Genomic DNA, 16,465 nt, shown 5'->3' on the forward strand with positions numbered 1-16,465 from the left:
TTTCCTTCTGTGCTCCTGTGATTCTTGCCTGACAGTTTTCAGAGCCCCTTAAACCTTTATAGTTGCCTTACACACCTTGGGAAATAATTAAAAAAGAAAAAATTAGCTCTTGCTCTAACCAGAAACATACTTTTGAAATTTCCTCCCTTTCCACCCCTCATCCCATATCTTGACTCATGACCCATAGCATGGAGAATTTGAGGAATTGACAGGTAAGGTATTTTTTTAATCCCAAAGCACACATAAAGACATGTAAAGACATATAGCTTTTGAAACATCTCAATGTTTTCTTAACAAAAATACTATATTAGTCAAGCAAGGAAGGTGGGGGGAGGCAAATAAATAAAATAGACAAAATAGCCCCAATATGCCTCAAGTTTAATGACCCAATTTCCTCCTTTTCTCTCCTCATTGTTTAATCCTGGGATTTTTTTTCAACATACGCATTATGCTTTGGCATTTTACATTTTATCTTTTATTTTATCATTTTATCTTTGGCATTTTACATTTTATCTTTTATTTTTGTATTATGTATCTATTATATCTATTATGTACCATATGCTGCTCAAATATCTTTTTGAAAATAAAAGGAGTCTTTAAAAGAAATACCTTTCAGTATTTGTTAGAATTTTATTTCTTCAAAATGATGGAGTAATCACTTTTTACTTACTCAGCACTGTCTTATGTACATTCTTGGATGCGATGTAGTTAGTTGTTACAGGTTTCCTGGCATCAGACTGCTTGGATTTAAACTCAGTGAGTCTACACATAAATCACTAGATGGTTATCTTGGGCAAGGTGCTTAATGCTTCTGAGCCTCAAGTTTCTCCCTCATAGTAATGTTATGAGGACTAAATAAGTTTATATATAAACACAGGTATATTCACCTTACTCATCTTACAGATTTACTGTTGTGTCTGATTTTATTACCCAAATGATGCATGGCATAAAATAAACACTCTATAAATGTTTGCTACTGCTGTTACTCTTTAGTTATTATAACAGTCCTCACATAGATGTAATCCTCACTTCACAAGTGAGGGAGCCAAAGCCAAAGGAGGTTATTTAACTTGCCCAGGGTCATACAACTGAATGTGCAGAGTTTAAGGTTTGCACCCAGGTTTGTCTGACCACAAAAGTTTCCTGCTCCACTACCACTTCATTTTGGCAGCCTAGTTAAATAGATATGGTTAGGTTCTTTGGAAAAATTATACTTGTGTTCGTCAGTGCAGGTTTGGTTCCTGATTTTTTTTTCCTAAGAAGTTATAATTTTACTCACTCAGATAACAAATCTATGCTATTAAGTTGCACAAAATTTTTTTACCATAGGTATATGGCAAATCTTGCTTCTTTGACAGACACTCTGAGGAAGGGAAAGCACCAGGTTTATTCCTTAACATCAAGTACTTTTCCCAGGAGCAGAGCCACCCAGGGAAGGTTCTCTCTGCATGTGGCTTGTGCATATGCTATGACACATGACAGTTACATGGGACAGTGTTTACGCTTCTTGCCAGTTACTTTTTTTTTTTTTTTTTTTCTTCTTGGCTGGGTAGGTTATTCTTGGTTGAGCCAGTTACTTTTTAACAGATCTGAGTTGTCATCCATTGAGTGAACCCTCATGTGAAGTAGAGAAATAATGAGTTTTAAAAGGGTTTGGTGGCCATTTATTAGACATTTAAACTTTATGATACTATCTCTAACCGTGGAACTTTGGAGGCCCTGGCATGTTGTAGGAGTTTAGTGAATCTGCTCTGGCTGCATGAGTGAATGCACGTACTCACAAATGTGGAGGAAGGCAGTAGCTACAAGAGAACTTCTTGTGTTAAGAAGATGTGGGATTGGTGGAAGAGAGAATGGTTCTAAGTCTGAGCAAAATAGAGTTTGTCCTTGTATTGTTTCCCTATGTATCTATATCTGCTCACTAACATCATACTGTCACCTCACTATTCAGGGGGTCCCTTCAGAACAAGCACACACTCTCACAAGCAGTTCTGATTTTCTGTTCAGGATTCAGTGTGCTTGCTTTCAGATTCCTGCTCTGTTTTTAAACAGTGAGTCAATCAGTTTACTCTAAAATGTGACTCTGGTTAAAGCAGTAAATCTCATTGGGTACACTTTTTCCCATTCCTCTAATCCCAGTAGGGGAATCTCTTTTCTAGTGGAGGCCCATCTTTGTATGATTGGTTTTGGTTGATGTGTAAGAATGATTTTCTTTTGCTGAGTTTTTCAACCTATTTTCTTTTTAAGTTAATCAGAATCTTCTAGATGCAAGGGATAGTACTGAATGAATAAGAACTATAGATTTCATTTAAGCAATCACATTATTTCTAGACTCAAACGTGAGGCAATCTTTTATTCTTGATAGACCTTAATCATATTTTAATGTGGGGACTTTAAAAATACTCCATTAGGTGGTTAGTGATAGGGATAGATATTTGGTGGTTATCACTGAATGGTTTTTGTTGAGTTTTGGCTAATGTAAAAATTTGACTTTTTCTTTTTTAGCTGTCCCATTTCCTCCAAGTCACCGGCTCACAGCAAAGGAAGTGTTTGATAATGATGGAAAACCTCGTGTGGATATCTTAAAGGCACACCTCATGAAGGAGGGAAGGCTGGAAGAGAGTGTTGCCTTGAGAATAATTACAGAGGGTGCTTCAATTCTACGACAGGAAAAAAACTTGCTGGATATCGATGCACCAGTCACAGGTAAGTCCTGAGTATGGTGGCTACACACTTATGTACACACTTTGTTCTTTATAGTATTAAATCAAAAGTCCTAGCTATCAATGAGTCTTCAGATACCTTATTCAACATAATCATTTACTGGTAATCTATGTACTAAAGGACTAAAGGTATTATACATATACATAAATATTTTTATTTTCATGTGTTGATTATCTGTAAGATTGTGTTGCCCTAAAATGTGGCTTGCAACTTAGAGATGATGAAGATTGCTGAAGAAATGCTTTAAGAAGTGATGTTATTTGTCAGTAGAAATACTGACTGACCCAAAGAACATAGGATAGTCATTGGGCAAGATTAGACAAGGTATTATAAGACTTCTACAGTGTTGAGATGAGTGACTTAAGTTAACACAGTGGTTCTCAGAGTGTGATCCTCTAACACCATAGTCTTGATCACTTGGAAACTTGTTAAAATATAAATTCTCAGGCCCCATTCCTGAACTTCTGAATCAGATTATTTGGAGTGAGACCCAACAGTCTGTGTTTTATCAAGTCCTCTAGGTGATTCTGAGGCACATTAAAATTTGAGAAGTGCTGAACTTTAGGAAGAAAGATGATTTTTTCTTCTTGTTATAGCATTTTTATGCCTAGAAAATGCGTCTCCACTTTTTCAGTGTTTTGGTTCTGTTACTTATTATGGTCAGATACATATTTTGTGCAAGTGTGCTTCTCTTAGGCCATACAAATTAAATCTTGTCAGAAAAAAAAGTTATATGGTATAGAGCATCTAGTACTAGAGACTTTGGACCTATCCTTTATGGAGTTTGCTAAACTTGCAGGTTTTCATTTTTAGAGAAGGTAAAATACATTTATTTTCCTCTTACATATTTTCATTCTGGCATAATAATTTAGACACAGGGTATTGTCCTTGTTGAAATAAAGGGGAGGTTGGGTTGTAGTTGCTCATGTCTATAATCCAAGCAGTTTGGGCGGCCAGGGCGGGAGAATGGCTTGAGGCCAGGAGTTTAAGATCAGTCTGGGCAATGTAATGAGATCCCCTCTCTACAGCTAATTTTGAAAAATTGGCCAGATGTGGTGGTGCACGTCTATAGTCCTAACTACTCAGGAGGCTGAGGAGGGAGGATCACTTGAGCCCAGAAGTTTAATGCTGCAGCGAGCTATGATTGTGCCCCTGTATTCCAGCCTAGGTGATAGAACAAGACTCTATCTCCAAAAATAAAAAATAAATAAAGGGGACATTTAAAAATATTTCATATCTACTAGTTGTTGCTTCTTCTAAAATTATTGGACTTTGTGTATTTGAATGTAACTGTTAAGAGAAAGATAAACTCTCTTGAATAGTAAGATCTTTTGAATAATAAGATCTCCTGAATGATCATAACGTCCCTAATAGTTCCTATTCCAAAGAAACTGACACTGTTTACATTTTACTTCTGATTGGCACAATGCTGTTTTTTGTTGTTTTGTTTGTAATTTAGAAAAATTATAACTCTGGATAGGGTCAGGCAGAAGGAAGAATTGGCTCTAAGGTTATTTACCCGGCATTGGGCCAGTGGTGACTAAGTGAAGCCGTATGCTTACTCTAAGTTACTGGCCGGTAGCTTCTTGTGTGGAATCCAGGATTTAAGTATAGTGGATATGTAAACGCTTGAAACAAAACAAATGTCAAATATTTTATAATTGCACACAAAGCTATTCTTGCTTTCTTTTTAGTCTTCCCCTCGACTTTTTATTAATAAAAATATTTTGCTCTCAGATGTTTAGAGAAGAGTTGTGCTAACATCTGCCATGGTTTCCCCCATTTAAGAAAAACGTAATAGTGTTCTAGTTATTGGAAATCTGGATATTCCTTCATTCCTTTAGCATTTCTTTAATGTTTAAGTGAACAAAGCCTCCTCCTTCAAGTGTTTAAAGTAATGAAAGATTTGTGTTCATTTAGGATGTTTTGTTTTCCCCTGAAAAATCATTATATTTTAATTTGGAGAAGACAGAAAGACCAGGAAGCTGCCTAGTAGCTCCCTGCATCTGTCCCAATGGAGGAGGAGATAAGGCAGTGTGTACTTGGACTCAAGAAGTGTGACTTTAGCTTATGGTTTCAGATAGGTGAGTAAGCTATATTCATGGGAGCAAAGGCGAGATTTACTTGTAAATCCTCAATCAAAACAAGGGAGCTATGAAGCAAGTGCTGTTCTTTTCTCTCAACTAATTTGCCTCATTACAGTGCAACCTGTCTTAGCTATTTAATTTGAAGACTGTATTTCTGTGTTGGAGACATTTTATGAAGAAAAGTATTTTTCCCCTTTGACTTTTTTTTTTTTTTAGAAAATTGAGTTGAATTTATCTTTGTTCTATGGAAACACACAAATGCAACATTGAAAAAATGTGGCAAAATATCAGTGTGGCAGTTCATTTTGATAATTTGACTTAGCAAAACACTTATTAGACACTTATCCGGTATAGGTGGTTTGGGTTATATAGTTGTGAATGAGACCTGCTCTGTGCCTTCCAAGGGCTCAGAATATAACAGGACAAACAAACAGATATTTAACCAAGGATAAGTACATTAAACTATTGATTAAAGGATATGACCTAGATTTATTAAAGCAAATTAAGAAGTATCCAATTGGTTATAGCTAATTTAAAGCCCAAACTTTTAAAAATATTCTCAATGGCTAAGGTTTCCCTGACAGTGTTCATTGATTATTATATTCCATCTTTGAGTTAAAGAAAATAGCAAATAGATAGGCTCCTACCTGTCATGAATATGCATTGAAAACTTATTCAGCAGATTGGGACTATGGATAATAAGAAATATATATAGTCCTTGATTAGAATACTCAAGGTGTGGCTAGAGAGTCAAACACAGAACAGACTAATTATCACTTAAGTTTTTAAGAAGTATAATGAAGGCACCTAAAAACTGATATGGGAACTCAGAAAATGGAATGCTGAGTCCTTGATTAGAATACTCAAGGTGTAGCTAGAGAGTCAGACACATAAACAGACTAATTATTACTTAATCTTTTAAGAAGTATAATGAAGGCACCTAAAAACTGATATGGGAACTCAGAAAATGGAATGCTTTCTGGTCTGAGGTGATAGGCCAGCATCAGCTGGGCAAACTGTTAATCTCTCTGGTTTGTCTGTTTCCTGCAGTGGGGGATTTGTCCTTGGGGCAGAAAGGATTCCCTTATTGGTTGAGCCTGCCATTTAGCATGTCAGGATAGGAATCTCGTGTCTTCTGGGACCTAAAAGATCAGTGTTTATTCTCTCGTACTATCATTTATCACTATGAAGCAGTGTGGCCTTAGTCTTAACAGTTTGCATGATATCTGAATTGGATCATAAATAATGAGTAAAATTTTACTATATCTAAAAGCTGGAAAAGGACATTTTGAGCAGAGGCAATAGCATTAGACACTGCTCTTAGAAATATGAGACACTTAATATTTTTTGTAAAGTGTCAAGGCATGTTCTTTGAGAGCTGCTGTAAGAAGATAGGGTTTCAGAAGGATGTGGGATGTGTTAAGTGGGGTGAGGGAGGGTGAGACTGATGCTGGAAGGCCAGGGCTAGGTATTAGTCTCTTATAGACAGCACTTTATCATCCTGATGTTGCTCTATATACAGTGGGGTTCAGAGTATCTTTCAGCAGGAGAGTTACCCAATCAAGTTTGGTGGTTAGAATGGCAGCCTGGATGAAATGAGTCAGGAGGGGTGCAGAGGAACTCTTGGGAGAGAAGTTGATTTAGGAACCTTTCATACTTGTCCAGGGGGCCATGGCAGAGTAAGGGGATTGAATCCAATTTTTATTACAGGACTTTTAAAGAAATGATTGTTAAAACATCTGATTAGTTTGTATTAAAAAAAAAATACCTGTTAAAGACTTCTTGAATACAATAAGAGGGTTAATAAAGGGATCTAATTTACGAACTTTCTCCTAGAAGTTCTCGTGTTTTTCCTGTTTTCCCTTTGATTTAGCAGAGAACATTCCACTCATTTGTAAAACAAAAGCAGACCAGGAGCTTAGCTTTTTGAATAGAATGATTTAGAAGTGATTTTCTGCTCTCTGGTCTGAGGGGATAGGCCAGCATCAGCTGGGCAAACTGCTAATCTCTCTGGTTTGTCTGTTTCCTGCAGTGGGGGATTTGTCCCTGGGGCAGTAAAGGATTCCCTTTGTGACTGGTCCTGCCATTTAGCATGTCAGGCAGTTGCCAGGAGAACCCTCTGGCTTTGTTCCTGGATGTGAGTGTGTTCTGGTGGCCAAATTTAAGGTCATGACATTCCTTCCCTTACAGCAGCTGACGTCAATTAGGAGAATTCCCCTTGCCTGCACTCTGGGGATAGTTAAGTGGGGATAGGAATCTCATGTCTTCTGGGACCTAAAAGATCAGTGTTTATTCTCTTGTACTATCATTTGTCACTATGAAGCAGTGTGGCCTTAGTTTATATGGGGATAAATGATTACTTCTGGGGCATTTTGCCCGCTTGTGATTTCAGTAGCCAAATCTTTAGGGCCTGTCTTGCAACCAGAGGCCTATTTTGGTACTCAGCCCACTGCTGGAAAGTCAGCACATTTCATTTCCAACCTGTGGCAGCAGCACATGATTTTGATGTCCTTATATTCCTTAATTTGGGCCCTTGATTGAAAAAAAACAGGTAATGATGATAAAAGGTGACTGCAGGAGAGCCAAAGTTCTTTTTTTCTGGTCTGTTCCCCTTCTGGTCTTGCAAGGTTGTTCTTGGAAATCCATTTTATAACTGAGAAAAATGGAATAAAGTAAAATAAAATAAAATGGAATAAAATAAAATAAAATAAAATAAAAATGGAATAAAATAAAATAAAATCCATTGTATAACTTCACCTCTCTTCACTTCAGAGAGGTGAAGTCAGTGCTCCTGAATTTCAGCATGAATTACTAGAGGGCTTCACAAAACATATATTACTGAGTTCTACCACCAAAGTTTCTGATTTAATAGGTCTGTAATAGGCCCTGAGAATTTGAATATCTTAGCAAGTTCCCAGGTGATGAAGATGCTTTTGATCTATATATATATATATTTGCTTTATATTTACTTTAAGACACAGTATACATATGCTTCTCAATTTCTCATGAGTTGGTACTCTTCACAGTGACATATTTAATCACATTTGGTAAGCCAGTACCTGTAGTTGTTTTCATAGGAAGAAAAATATTCCCCAAATTATTATTATTAAAATCTGATAATGATCACTTACAGTAATAATACTCTGATTCTTTTGAAGAAGGTTAAAACATATCAAAATTAATACTTTCTTGACTTTAAGAGACATGGTGTTTCAGATAATACTGAAATGTCTCCAGGTAAGGAAAGAATATCTTCTTAGGTACCCTTAAAAAAAAAGATTATAGATGTTATCCTGTGTCTACTCAGATTATATTCCTGTTTCCACTCTCATCTCATGTTTTAATTTCTCACGGAAGTGTTCCTAATAATTTTATATTTCATTGATTTTATTTTCTTTCTGAGGCTATCTGTCTGGGCTATAATGGTCGCAAATACAGTTTATAGACTGGTTCTAGTCCATAACAAAATCTTAACTGATCCCTTTTCATTTTAGTGAGAATACTTTCTTTTTTTGTATATGAAACTACGGTGACAGTAGAAAGTATTTTTTGATCGCTTTTTGGAAGACAAAGTAATTACTTGTTTTTAATGAAGGCTAATGTTGGTTAGGTTCTTGTTTGTTTGTTTGTCATTCACTATTTAAACATTGTACTTTTTAACTCTTAGTAGTCACACAACCCTATGAAATAAATACTGTCATCAACTCCATTTTACAAGTGAGGAAACTAAAACTAAGTGAAATCACATATCTTACTAAGGTTACCCAGCTAGAAAGAGCCAGAGCTGGGATTAAAATTAGGCAGTCATCCATGTCTATTTTCACTTTATTTGGGGGTGGAGGTTAATTTTACAGGTCCATGAAATCATTAAATCTAGGAATAATCATACATGGCCTGACATTTAACTATGTTGTCCTGGATAATTTCTTTGTTTTATACTATTAACTTGCTGGGCATGGTGGCTCATGCCTGTAATCTCAGCACTTTTGGAGGCAAAGGTGAGAGGATTGTCTGAATCCAGGGATTCAAGGCTAGCCTGAGTAACTTGGCAAGTCCTCATGACTGTAATATATCAAAAAAATTAGCTGGTTATGGTGGCGCACATTTGTGGTTCCAGCTACTTGGAAGGCTGAGGCAGAAGGATTGCCTGAGCTCAGCAGGTTGAGGCTGTAGTGGCCTTGAGAGTACCACTGCACTCCAGCCTGGCTGACAGAGTGAGACTCCGACTCCAAACAAACAAACAAACAAACAAACAAACATTCTATTATCTTACTAACAGTTGAACATCTGAGGACATGGATCTTGTATTATGATTTTGTGGATATTCTTCTGTTTCAAAATAATTTTAATATAAATTCACTGCTGATAATACTATATTTGTATATAATATATTTGTATATATACACTATATAATATAGAAATATAATATATTTGTATATAATTTGTATATAAATATATTTTTATATAATATATATTTGTGATAATGGTATAATGGAAATATATGGGAACCTCTAAATAGGGTTTGAATTTATATGTGTGTCAGTGTATTCCTTTAAAAAGTTATGTTTTTATTCTGTTCTGTTTTCCTGAATTTATTGATTTCTGTCTTTTTAGTGAGTATTTTGGACATATAAGATACTGAATAAATATACCAATCAGTCAGAAATTGTTTCTTATAGAAGAATCTGTGGTTTAATTTAGTAGTTTAGTAAGGGAAAATAATTAAATTTGATTTAATTTAATTTAGTTGAATAACTGTGCCACTATTTAAAATTACTATCTTGGCAAATAAAATGTGTTATTTTAAAATATTGACTAAATACTTTTATTTATACATCTTGCTACTGTGAAAATCTATTACCTGAGACAAGGCCTTTAGGTGATTCAGTTCTAGCTTTGTGTTAGACTTGAAGGTAAGATAGCTTGTCTTTCTCTCATATTTTGTCCTGCCTGCCATTGTCATCATTGAGTGAGCATTGTCTCATGAGGTAACATGAAAGCCCATTGAATGGTATGAGGCCTAAGTTAGTCTGTTGAGGAGTGGAGGGAACCCTCAAAAAATGTTGTTTTCCTCATATGAAACCCAAAAAGGTCTATGTAAGCAAACTATATATATACACACATGTATATATATAATGTATACACATTTTTAGAGATGGTTTCTATGTATTATGTTTCAAAGTTGAATTGATATAGTTGCAATGTGCAGTATGATGTTCCCTCAACTGTGCAATACTGCACATTGCTACCATATCAATTCAACTTTGAAACATAATGGCATTTTCTTTGACTGTCCTGCCTGTCACATGGTGACACTGGCATTCTTTTGAGCAGATGTCATACTTTGAGCAGATGTCATATTTAAAATGTTTATACATTTTTTTGGCACCCCTAGTGTTTTGTGTGTCTCCGTACCAAAGAATAAATAAATAAGCTGATAACAAGTTTCATGTTAATATGAAAATAACATTTGAAAATATGAAAATAACATTTATAGCAAAATGTATTTTGTAGAAATAGGGTTGTACTGATTATATAATGGTAGAAAAAAATCCCAACAAACCCCACATACAGAGGTTAATAAATTCTTTTTCAAAGATTTATGAAACAACATTGTATTTTAATATTCTGAGCAAGACTTCTAGTCCTCATGTGGTTACTTTTGACTCTAGTTTTGTGTATAATATGCCTCTCTGTAAATAATTTTGTTTCATATTGGATGTTGTGGTTTATGCATCAGCCAGTTGGAGACAGCTGCATTGTTTCATTCTGTATTTAAGTTTTGAACAGCAAAGCTTTTGAACTTTATACTCATGAGAATCAAATATTTAAGTGAAAGAAATGTGACCTGTTTGATTTCTATAAGCTTTTCTTTTTAATTTTTTAATTAATGCTCTCTGTTTTTAAACTGGTTTTTATCCTTACTGTAAAAAAAACCCTTTGCAAGAGTAAAATTGGGATTAGTAGGAAGGAAAATTAAAGGCAGAAATGTGGGAAACCTCAAATGATCAATCAAGTTTTCTTTTGCTCTTATTGCTCCGTTTGTAATGAGTTGTTTATCTTCATATAAATTGACGTCACCATTTTATTTACATTGGTCTTTTCAATTTCATTTCTTTTTTAAATATTCAAGAAAGTATTATGGTTGAGTTATTTTGGATTTTATGAATTGTGTCAGACATTTTATTATTAAAATATCTATTTGGAATTTATGAATCTGATTCCGTTTCAGAAATGCAGTTATTAACTCTTTTAGTCTCTGAATGTACATTCTGTTTTAAGATGCCATCTGGTGGTATGCATTTGATACATCTATTTGTGCTTTTAACTGCTCTCATAATCATATATCCTTTATTGCTTATGAAGGAGAATATTTATGAAATGATGTGCAAAAACATTTGTTTCCATTTTAAAGAAAGGATCCACTATATCTTTCTTTCTGCCTTGTCAAAGTAATTTGCATGTTTGCTTTGGTCTTTATTAGCATAATCTAATTATTTCTTAAAAAGTATTATAATCAGGCTCTAATGTAAAATTTGTAAATATTCAGCATCCCCTTTAAAATCCTTATTACACGTTTTTAACTTAGTTTTTAAAAGGTAAAATTTGATTATTTGGATATTATATGGTAAATAAGAGATAACCATAAACATGAAACAGAAATTATTCATTTGAAATTCTCTTTCTCATGTTTTAAACATTAAAGGTCAACTCCTTCAAAGGTAGATCTTAGCTTAAGAATAACTACTTCTTTCTTTGCCTTCTTCAAGAGATAAGCTGGTAATATTTATTAAATATATATCAGTGCTAGGTAAAAGTTAGAAAGTAAATTTCTACATTATTGATATAAAATATCCATTCTGCTTGAGAATCTGAATTGAAAAAATGTTGAAAATATATGAGATGTTTTTAGCCTCTTTACAAAATAATTTGTGGCTGCTTAGCTTATTAAAGGCATAATGGCAGTGAGCCAAGTAATAGATTTCTTTTCCCTCTATAGACTTTAGAATCCTCAGATTATACTCAAATTTCTGGTCTAGCCAGTTTATCTTGGGAGAGTGTAGGGGGAAGATGAAGACTGGCATGAGAAAGGGGGACCACAGGTGTACCACCTAATGGCAGCACAACAATAACTTTATTTTTGCCCTATCCAGCATACTGTCTAGATTAAAATTAGTGGATCTCTAGATTAGCATTTTGCATCTACCACTTCCTACCTATGTAGCACTAGGCAAGGTATTCGCCTCTTTAAGCTTCAGCTTCCCTACATATTCAATGATGTTAGTGTCGTGCCTGTCACTCAGACAAGGTGAAGTGCTGCGATCATAGCACAGATGGAATGCATAACCACTAAGTAGTAAATTTTGTTATTATTCCTATAACCATTTTTGTCATGACTGGTATTGTTATGTAGCTGAAATACCAGTTCTCATTTCTGTTTCATGGTTTGGTGATTAAAAATATAGAAATATTTTAACTATATTAATTTGGATAATATAGCATACCGTGCATTTCCCTTTTTATGGCTGTAAGTATAGACTGAGAGAGCTGTGGAATGGTAGAGGATGCAGACAGGCCCTTCTAACTACAACTGTCCCCTACTTACTCTTTCTCAACTGCAAATGAATTTTAATTAAGGAAAATACATTTAATTAAGGAAAATAAACTTAAATAAAATAAATGTTTTTGTGAACATTTTAGTGCTGTAAAAAAATGAGAATAAAAAAATGAGATAATAATATATTGTTAAAAATTAGAAGCAATTAACCAAATATATTCGAGGGTGGGCTTTGCTCAAAAGTCTCACTTCAAAGTAGTAATTGTTCATATTTGATGGTTGAGAATTACTCTGATGCAAATGCATTTTCATTTCAAATTTGCTTGACTTTTAAAATAATACTTTATGGTCTACCAACAAAGTGTACATTATCTAGATTTTATACTTCTCATGTTTTCTGACATTTTAAATTAGGAAAATGTTGCAGAGATTTCTAATGGGGTTCCCCCCACCCCCGGCAACCGTAAAGTATTTGATGGTATTTATTCTACTAAGCAACCTGATGAGAGTTTCTAGAAAACCCAGACTGTCTTCATAACAATTTTTAGTATGTTTCAACATATGTCAATAATCCTTTGAATAAGAAAAGTCTAGACAAATATCAGTTCTGTTGGAAAAAAATCAAATTGTAGGTTAAAGGATCATGTGTCAAAACAATATAATATTGTTTAGCCTCAAATATGCCTTTATAATTTTGTACACCGAAGAAATAGAAATCATTTTACATAGTAGCTAATATTTCAGGTTCATAAGCAATGAATGAACTCAACAATAACTGTGGAAGTTAGATATTCTTTGCATGTTCATTTTATATATGAGAAAATTGAGATATGGAGAGGTTTATAGAGCTTGTCCAGAGTCAAAGACATAGTAAATATACAATCTTAGAGTCTCTGATTCAAAGTATTATTCAAGCCCAGGCAGTCTGGCTCCAGAGACAAAAAGGGTGGCTCATAGACAATTGAGATATTATTTGATAGGAAATTCTCCTAATAGTCTCAACTAATGCTTTGAAATAATATCTAATTGATACCCGTGTTTATAAGCATCCAAATTATACCCTCAACATCACGCAACCCTTAGAGAAGGCATGCTACAGTTAGTGAGGTAAAGTAGAACTTAGAATATGTTAAAGAGACAGTTAATATTTTAAAAGTGAATACACGGTTTTTATTTTGTCTTTTCCTGTATGACTTTGTTTCTGAAGTTTAGCTTTAGAAATTTTGCTTTCAAGGTGTTGTAGCTCTTGGAATAATTTTAAAACAATCTTGAAATTCTTCTAATACCCTTCAGTGTAATTTAGTTTATGTAAGATTTCAGTTTCTATTGGTCTTCTGGTAAAGAATAAACTCTAGAATAATTTTTGTCTTTTTCTTTCTGCATCTTTCTCCCTTATTCCCATCAAACAATATTTGTTGTAAAACATTGATAAAAGTAGCAATCTTATGTGCCCCACAAGTCTTGTCTGAAATTGTACTTTTTTTTCTAGTTAGAAGAAAATTGTCACTCAAATACCAGGTTATTTTGTGTGTTTTAGTTATCAAAGAAAACAAATTTAAGCAACTGATTTTAGCATGGGGCCCCAGAATAACGTCGTCTAGGGCCTCCTCTTGGCTTAACTTAGGCGCAGCTTCTAATCTTCTACCTACGGTTTTTTGGTGTATCTCTGCAGAACTGCTGCAGCTCCCTGATGACTCAGATTTCTGCCTGATGCTGCAGTGTACAGCCATAAGCCTTGTCTCACCCTAGTAAGAAGCTCCTAGTTTTTAGCCCCTCTTTTCTAACCTCCAAGTGCTAAAGAATGGCATTTAGCATTCTTTGGACTCTTCATGCCTAACAGTACTAAAGGCTCTATGCACTCTATTAAACAACCTGATGAGGTTGTTAATCCCTATGTTGGATAGGAACTCTGTCCAGTAGAAATATAATATGAGCCACGTTTTAAATTTTAATTTTCTAAAAGCTGCTTAAAAGTTTTAAAATAACCAGGGAACATAATTTTAATAATGTATTTTATTTAACTTTCACGATCCAAACTATTTCAACATGTAATAAATATAAACTTATTAACGAAATATTGTGTATTATCTTTTTACTAAATCTTTGATTATTCTGTTTATTTTATAATTAAGACATATTTCAGTCTGATTAACTATTTTTCAGGTGCTCAACAGTCACATGTGGCCAGTAACTACCAGATTAAATAGTACCGTTATAGATGAAGAAGCTATAACAGCCTTAGTAAATCCAGCAGCCTAGAATCAAATGCAAGGAACTGATTCTGAGCCTCAGTCTCTCAATGAGAACACTATACCATCTCAGGGTAGTTTTTTCCTTCCAATCACAGCTCTATTAGACTCTTCTGTGACTTTAACTGCCTATATCACAACTAACCAGCATAGTCAGAATTTATTCTCTATTTTTTTCTGTTTCAGTTCAACCTGTGATATTAAGTTCTATAGTCTTTGATCACATTCCCTGTTGGGTCAGTGAACATAAAATCCGTAGACCCCAGAAGTCTTCGGATATCACTTGCTTTCTTTTTTCTAACCTACCTACTTTTGTCTCTCCATAATTGTGAATGCATGCCTTTACAATGTGTATGATTTGCTGCTTCCATTTGGCAGAAACTATTCTATTTCTAATCTTTCTGTTTCTAATCTACATACTTTGTTTTATATTCCCAAGTGATCTCATTAAAACCACTGTATTAATTTTATTAAAGCATTATTTTTATTGCCACTCCATTTCTCAGAAAGTATTGATGACTACCCATTTCACACAGTAGTGATTCTCAGAGCAGTGTAAAGCAAGGTCTGTAGGGTAAGGGTATCATAATATATGTGGAATCAGGAAGTGTTGAACAATGGTATATTGGAGCAAGAATGTAGGAAAGAAAAGCAATGCATAGATTTAATATAAAAGTGACTGTCTTTTCTTTTTTTTGTGTGTTGGAGTTTCACTCTGTCACCCAGACTGGAGTGCAGTGGCTGCTCCCGGCCACTGCAGCCTCCACCTGCTGGGCTCTGGCGATCCTTCTACCTCAGCTTCCTAGTAGCTAGAATTACAGGCATACACTACCATGCTCGGCTGATTTTTTTTATTTTATTGTAGAGATGAGGTCTCACCATGTTGCCCAGGCGGGTCTTGAACCCGCGGGCTAAGGCAATCCACTCACCTCAGCCTCCCAAAGCACGGGATTACAGGCTGAGCCATCGAGTCTGGCTGTGACTGACTTTTCAATTTATCTTTCACACAGCATCAAATAGAAAACTTTGGATCAAGAAGGAGATGCATTGTTTGTAATGGGAACACAGTGTACATTTTATAACTAACAACTTTTAGAATCAAAGTTTATTTTTAAAATTTGCTTTGATATATTTTTAATTACTATTATATGTCATTCTGGGATGTCATGTAGAGTGAAAGAAGCCAAAGTATTTTGACAGTTTTCATTAGGGGCCATCATAACACACTGTTCTGTATGATTGAGTTGATGATTCACTATTGTCTCTGAACATTCTTCTTACCATTTCTAATTTTTCTCATGGCTACTCAGATGAAGCCTGAATTTCCTAGCTTCCTTTGTTGCTATGTATGGCTGAGTGACTGAGTTTTGGTCAGTGAGATGTGAGCAAAAGTGATGTACACTGCTTCCAGACTGTGCAACTAAGAAGAAATATAATGCCTTCCTTGTTTCTCTTTCCTGTTCTTGACAATATACTTAGGATGACAGGAGCTGAAGACACCATCCTAGCTATGGGAACAGAGGTCATATGTTGAATATGGCAGAACAATAAGCTATAAGGATCATTAGGTCCCAGTGCTGTGTATAAGCCATATTAACCCCAATTGCTTATATTTAGAGAAATAAGCTCTTATGATATTCAAGCCCTTGTTATGTCTGTGTTGTAAATTTCATGGCCTGTATTCTAATGCAAATTCTAAATACATTAGTATGTCTTCTACAGTTGGTACCTGCCTGTTCTACCATAGTTACCATCAATCCCTGCTATATAAACCCTATTCTTTTCCAGAGGGAAGCCAATATATTGTTCTTTTAATGAACCTTGATTGTTTTTGTTTTTCTATCCTG

General features: G+C 34.8%; 1 protein-coding gene across 6 annotated transcripts in view; it reads left to right on the forward strand.

The window, feature by feature from the left end:
• Positions 1–16,465, forward strand: part of PPP3CA (protein phosphatase 3 catalytic subunit alpha) — a 324,678-nt gene that overhangs the window by 148,511 nt on the left and 159,702 nt on the right. For 4 of the 6 annotated variants that reach the window (XM_008061335.1, XM_008061336.1, XM_021714081.1 and 1 more), the window contains exon 2: positions 2,506–2,706. The exons of the other annotated variants lie outside the window; for them this stretch is intronic. In XM_008061335.1, the coding sequence (XP_008059526.1) occupies positions 2,506–2,706 (201 nt within the window). The remainder of the gene's footprint in view (positions 1–2,505; positions 2,707–16,465) is intronic. 6 annotated transcript variants of the gene reach the window in all.

This window comes from Carlito syrichta, unplaced genomic scaffold (assembly GCF_000164805.1).
Source record: "Carlito syrichta isolate Samal-C Ts95f unplaced genomic scaffold, Tarsius_syrichta-2.0.1 Scaffold305210, whole genome shotgun sequence".
NCBI classification, from domain to species: domain Eukaryota; kingdom Metazoa; phylum Chordata; class Mammalia; order Primates; family Tarsiidae; genus Carlito; species Carlito syrichta.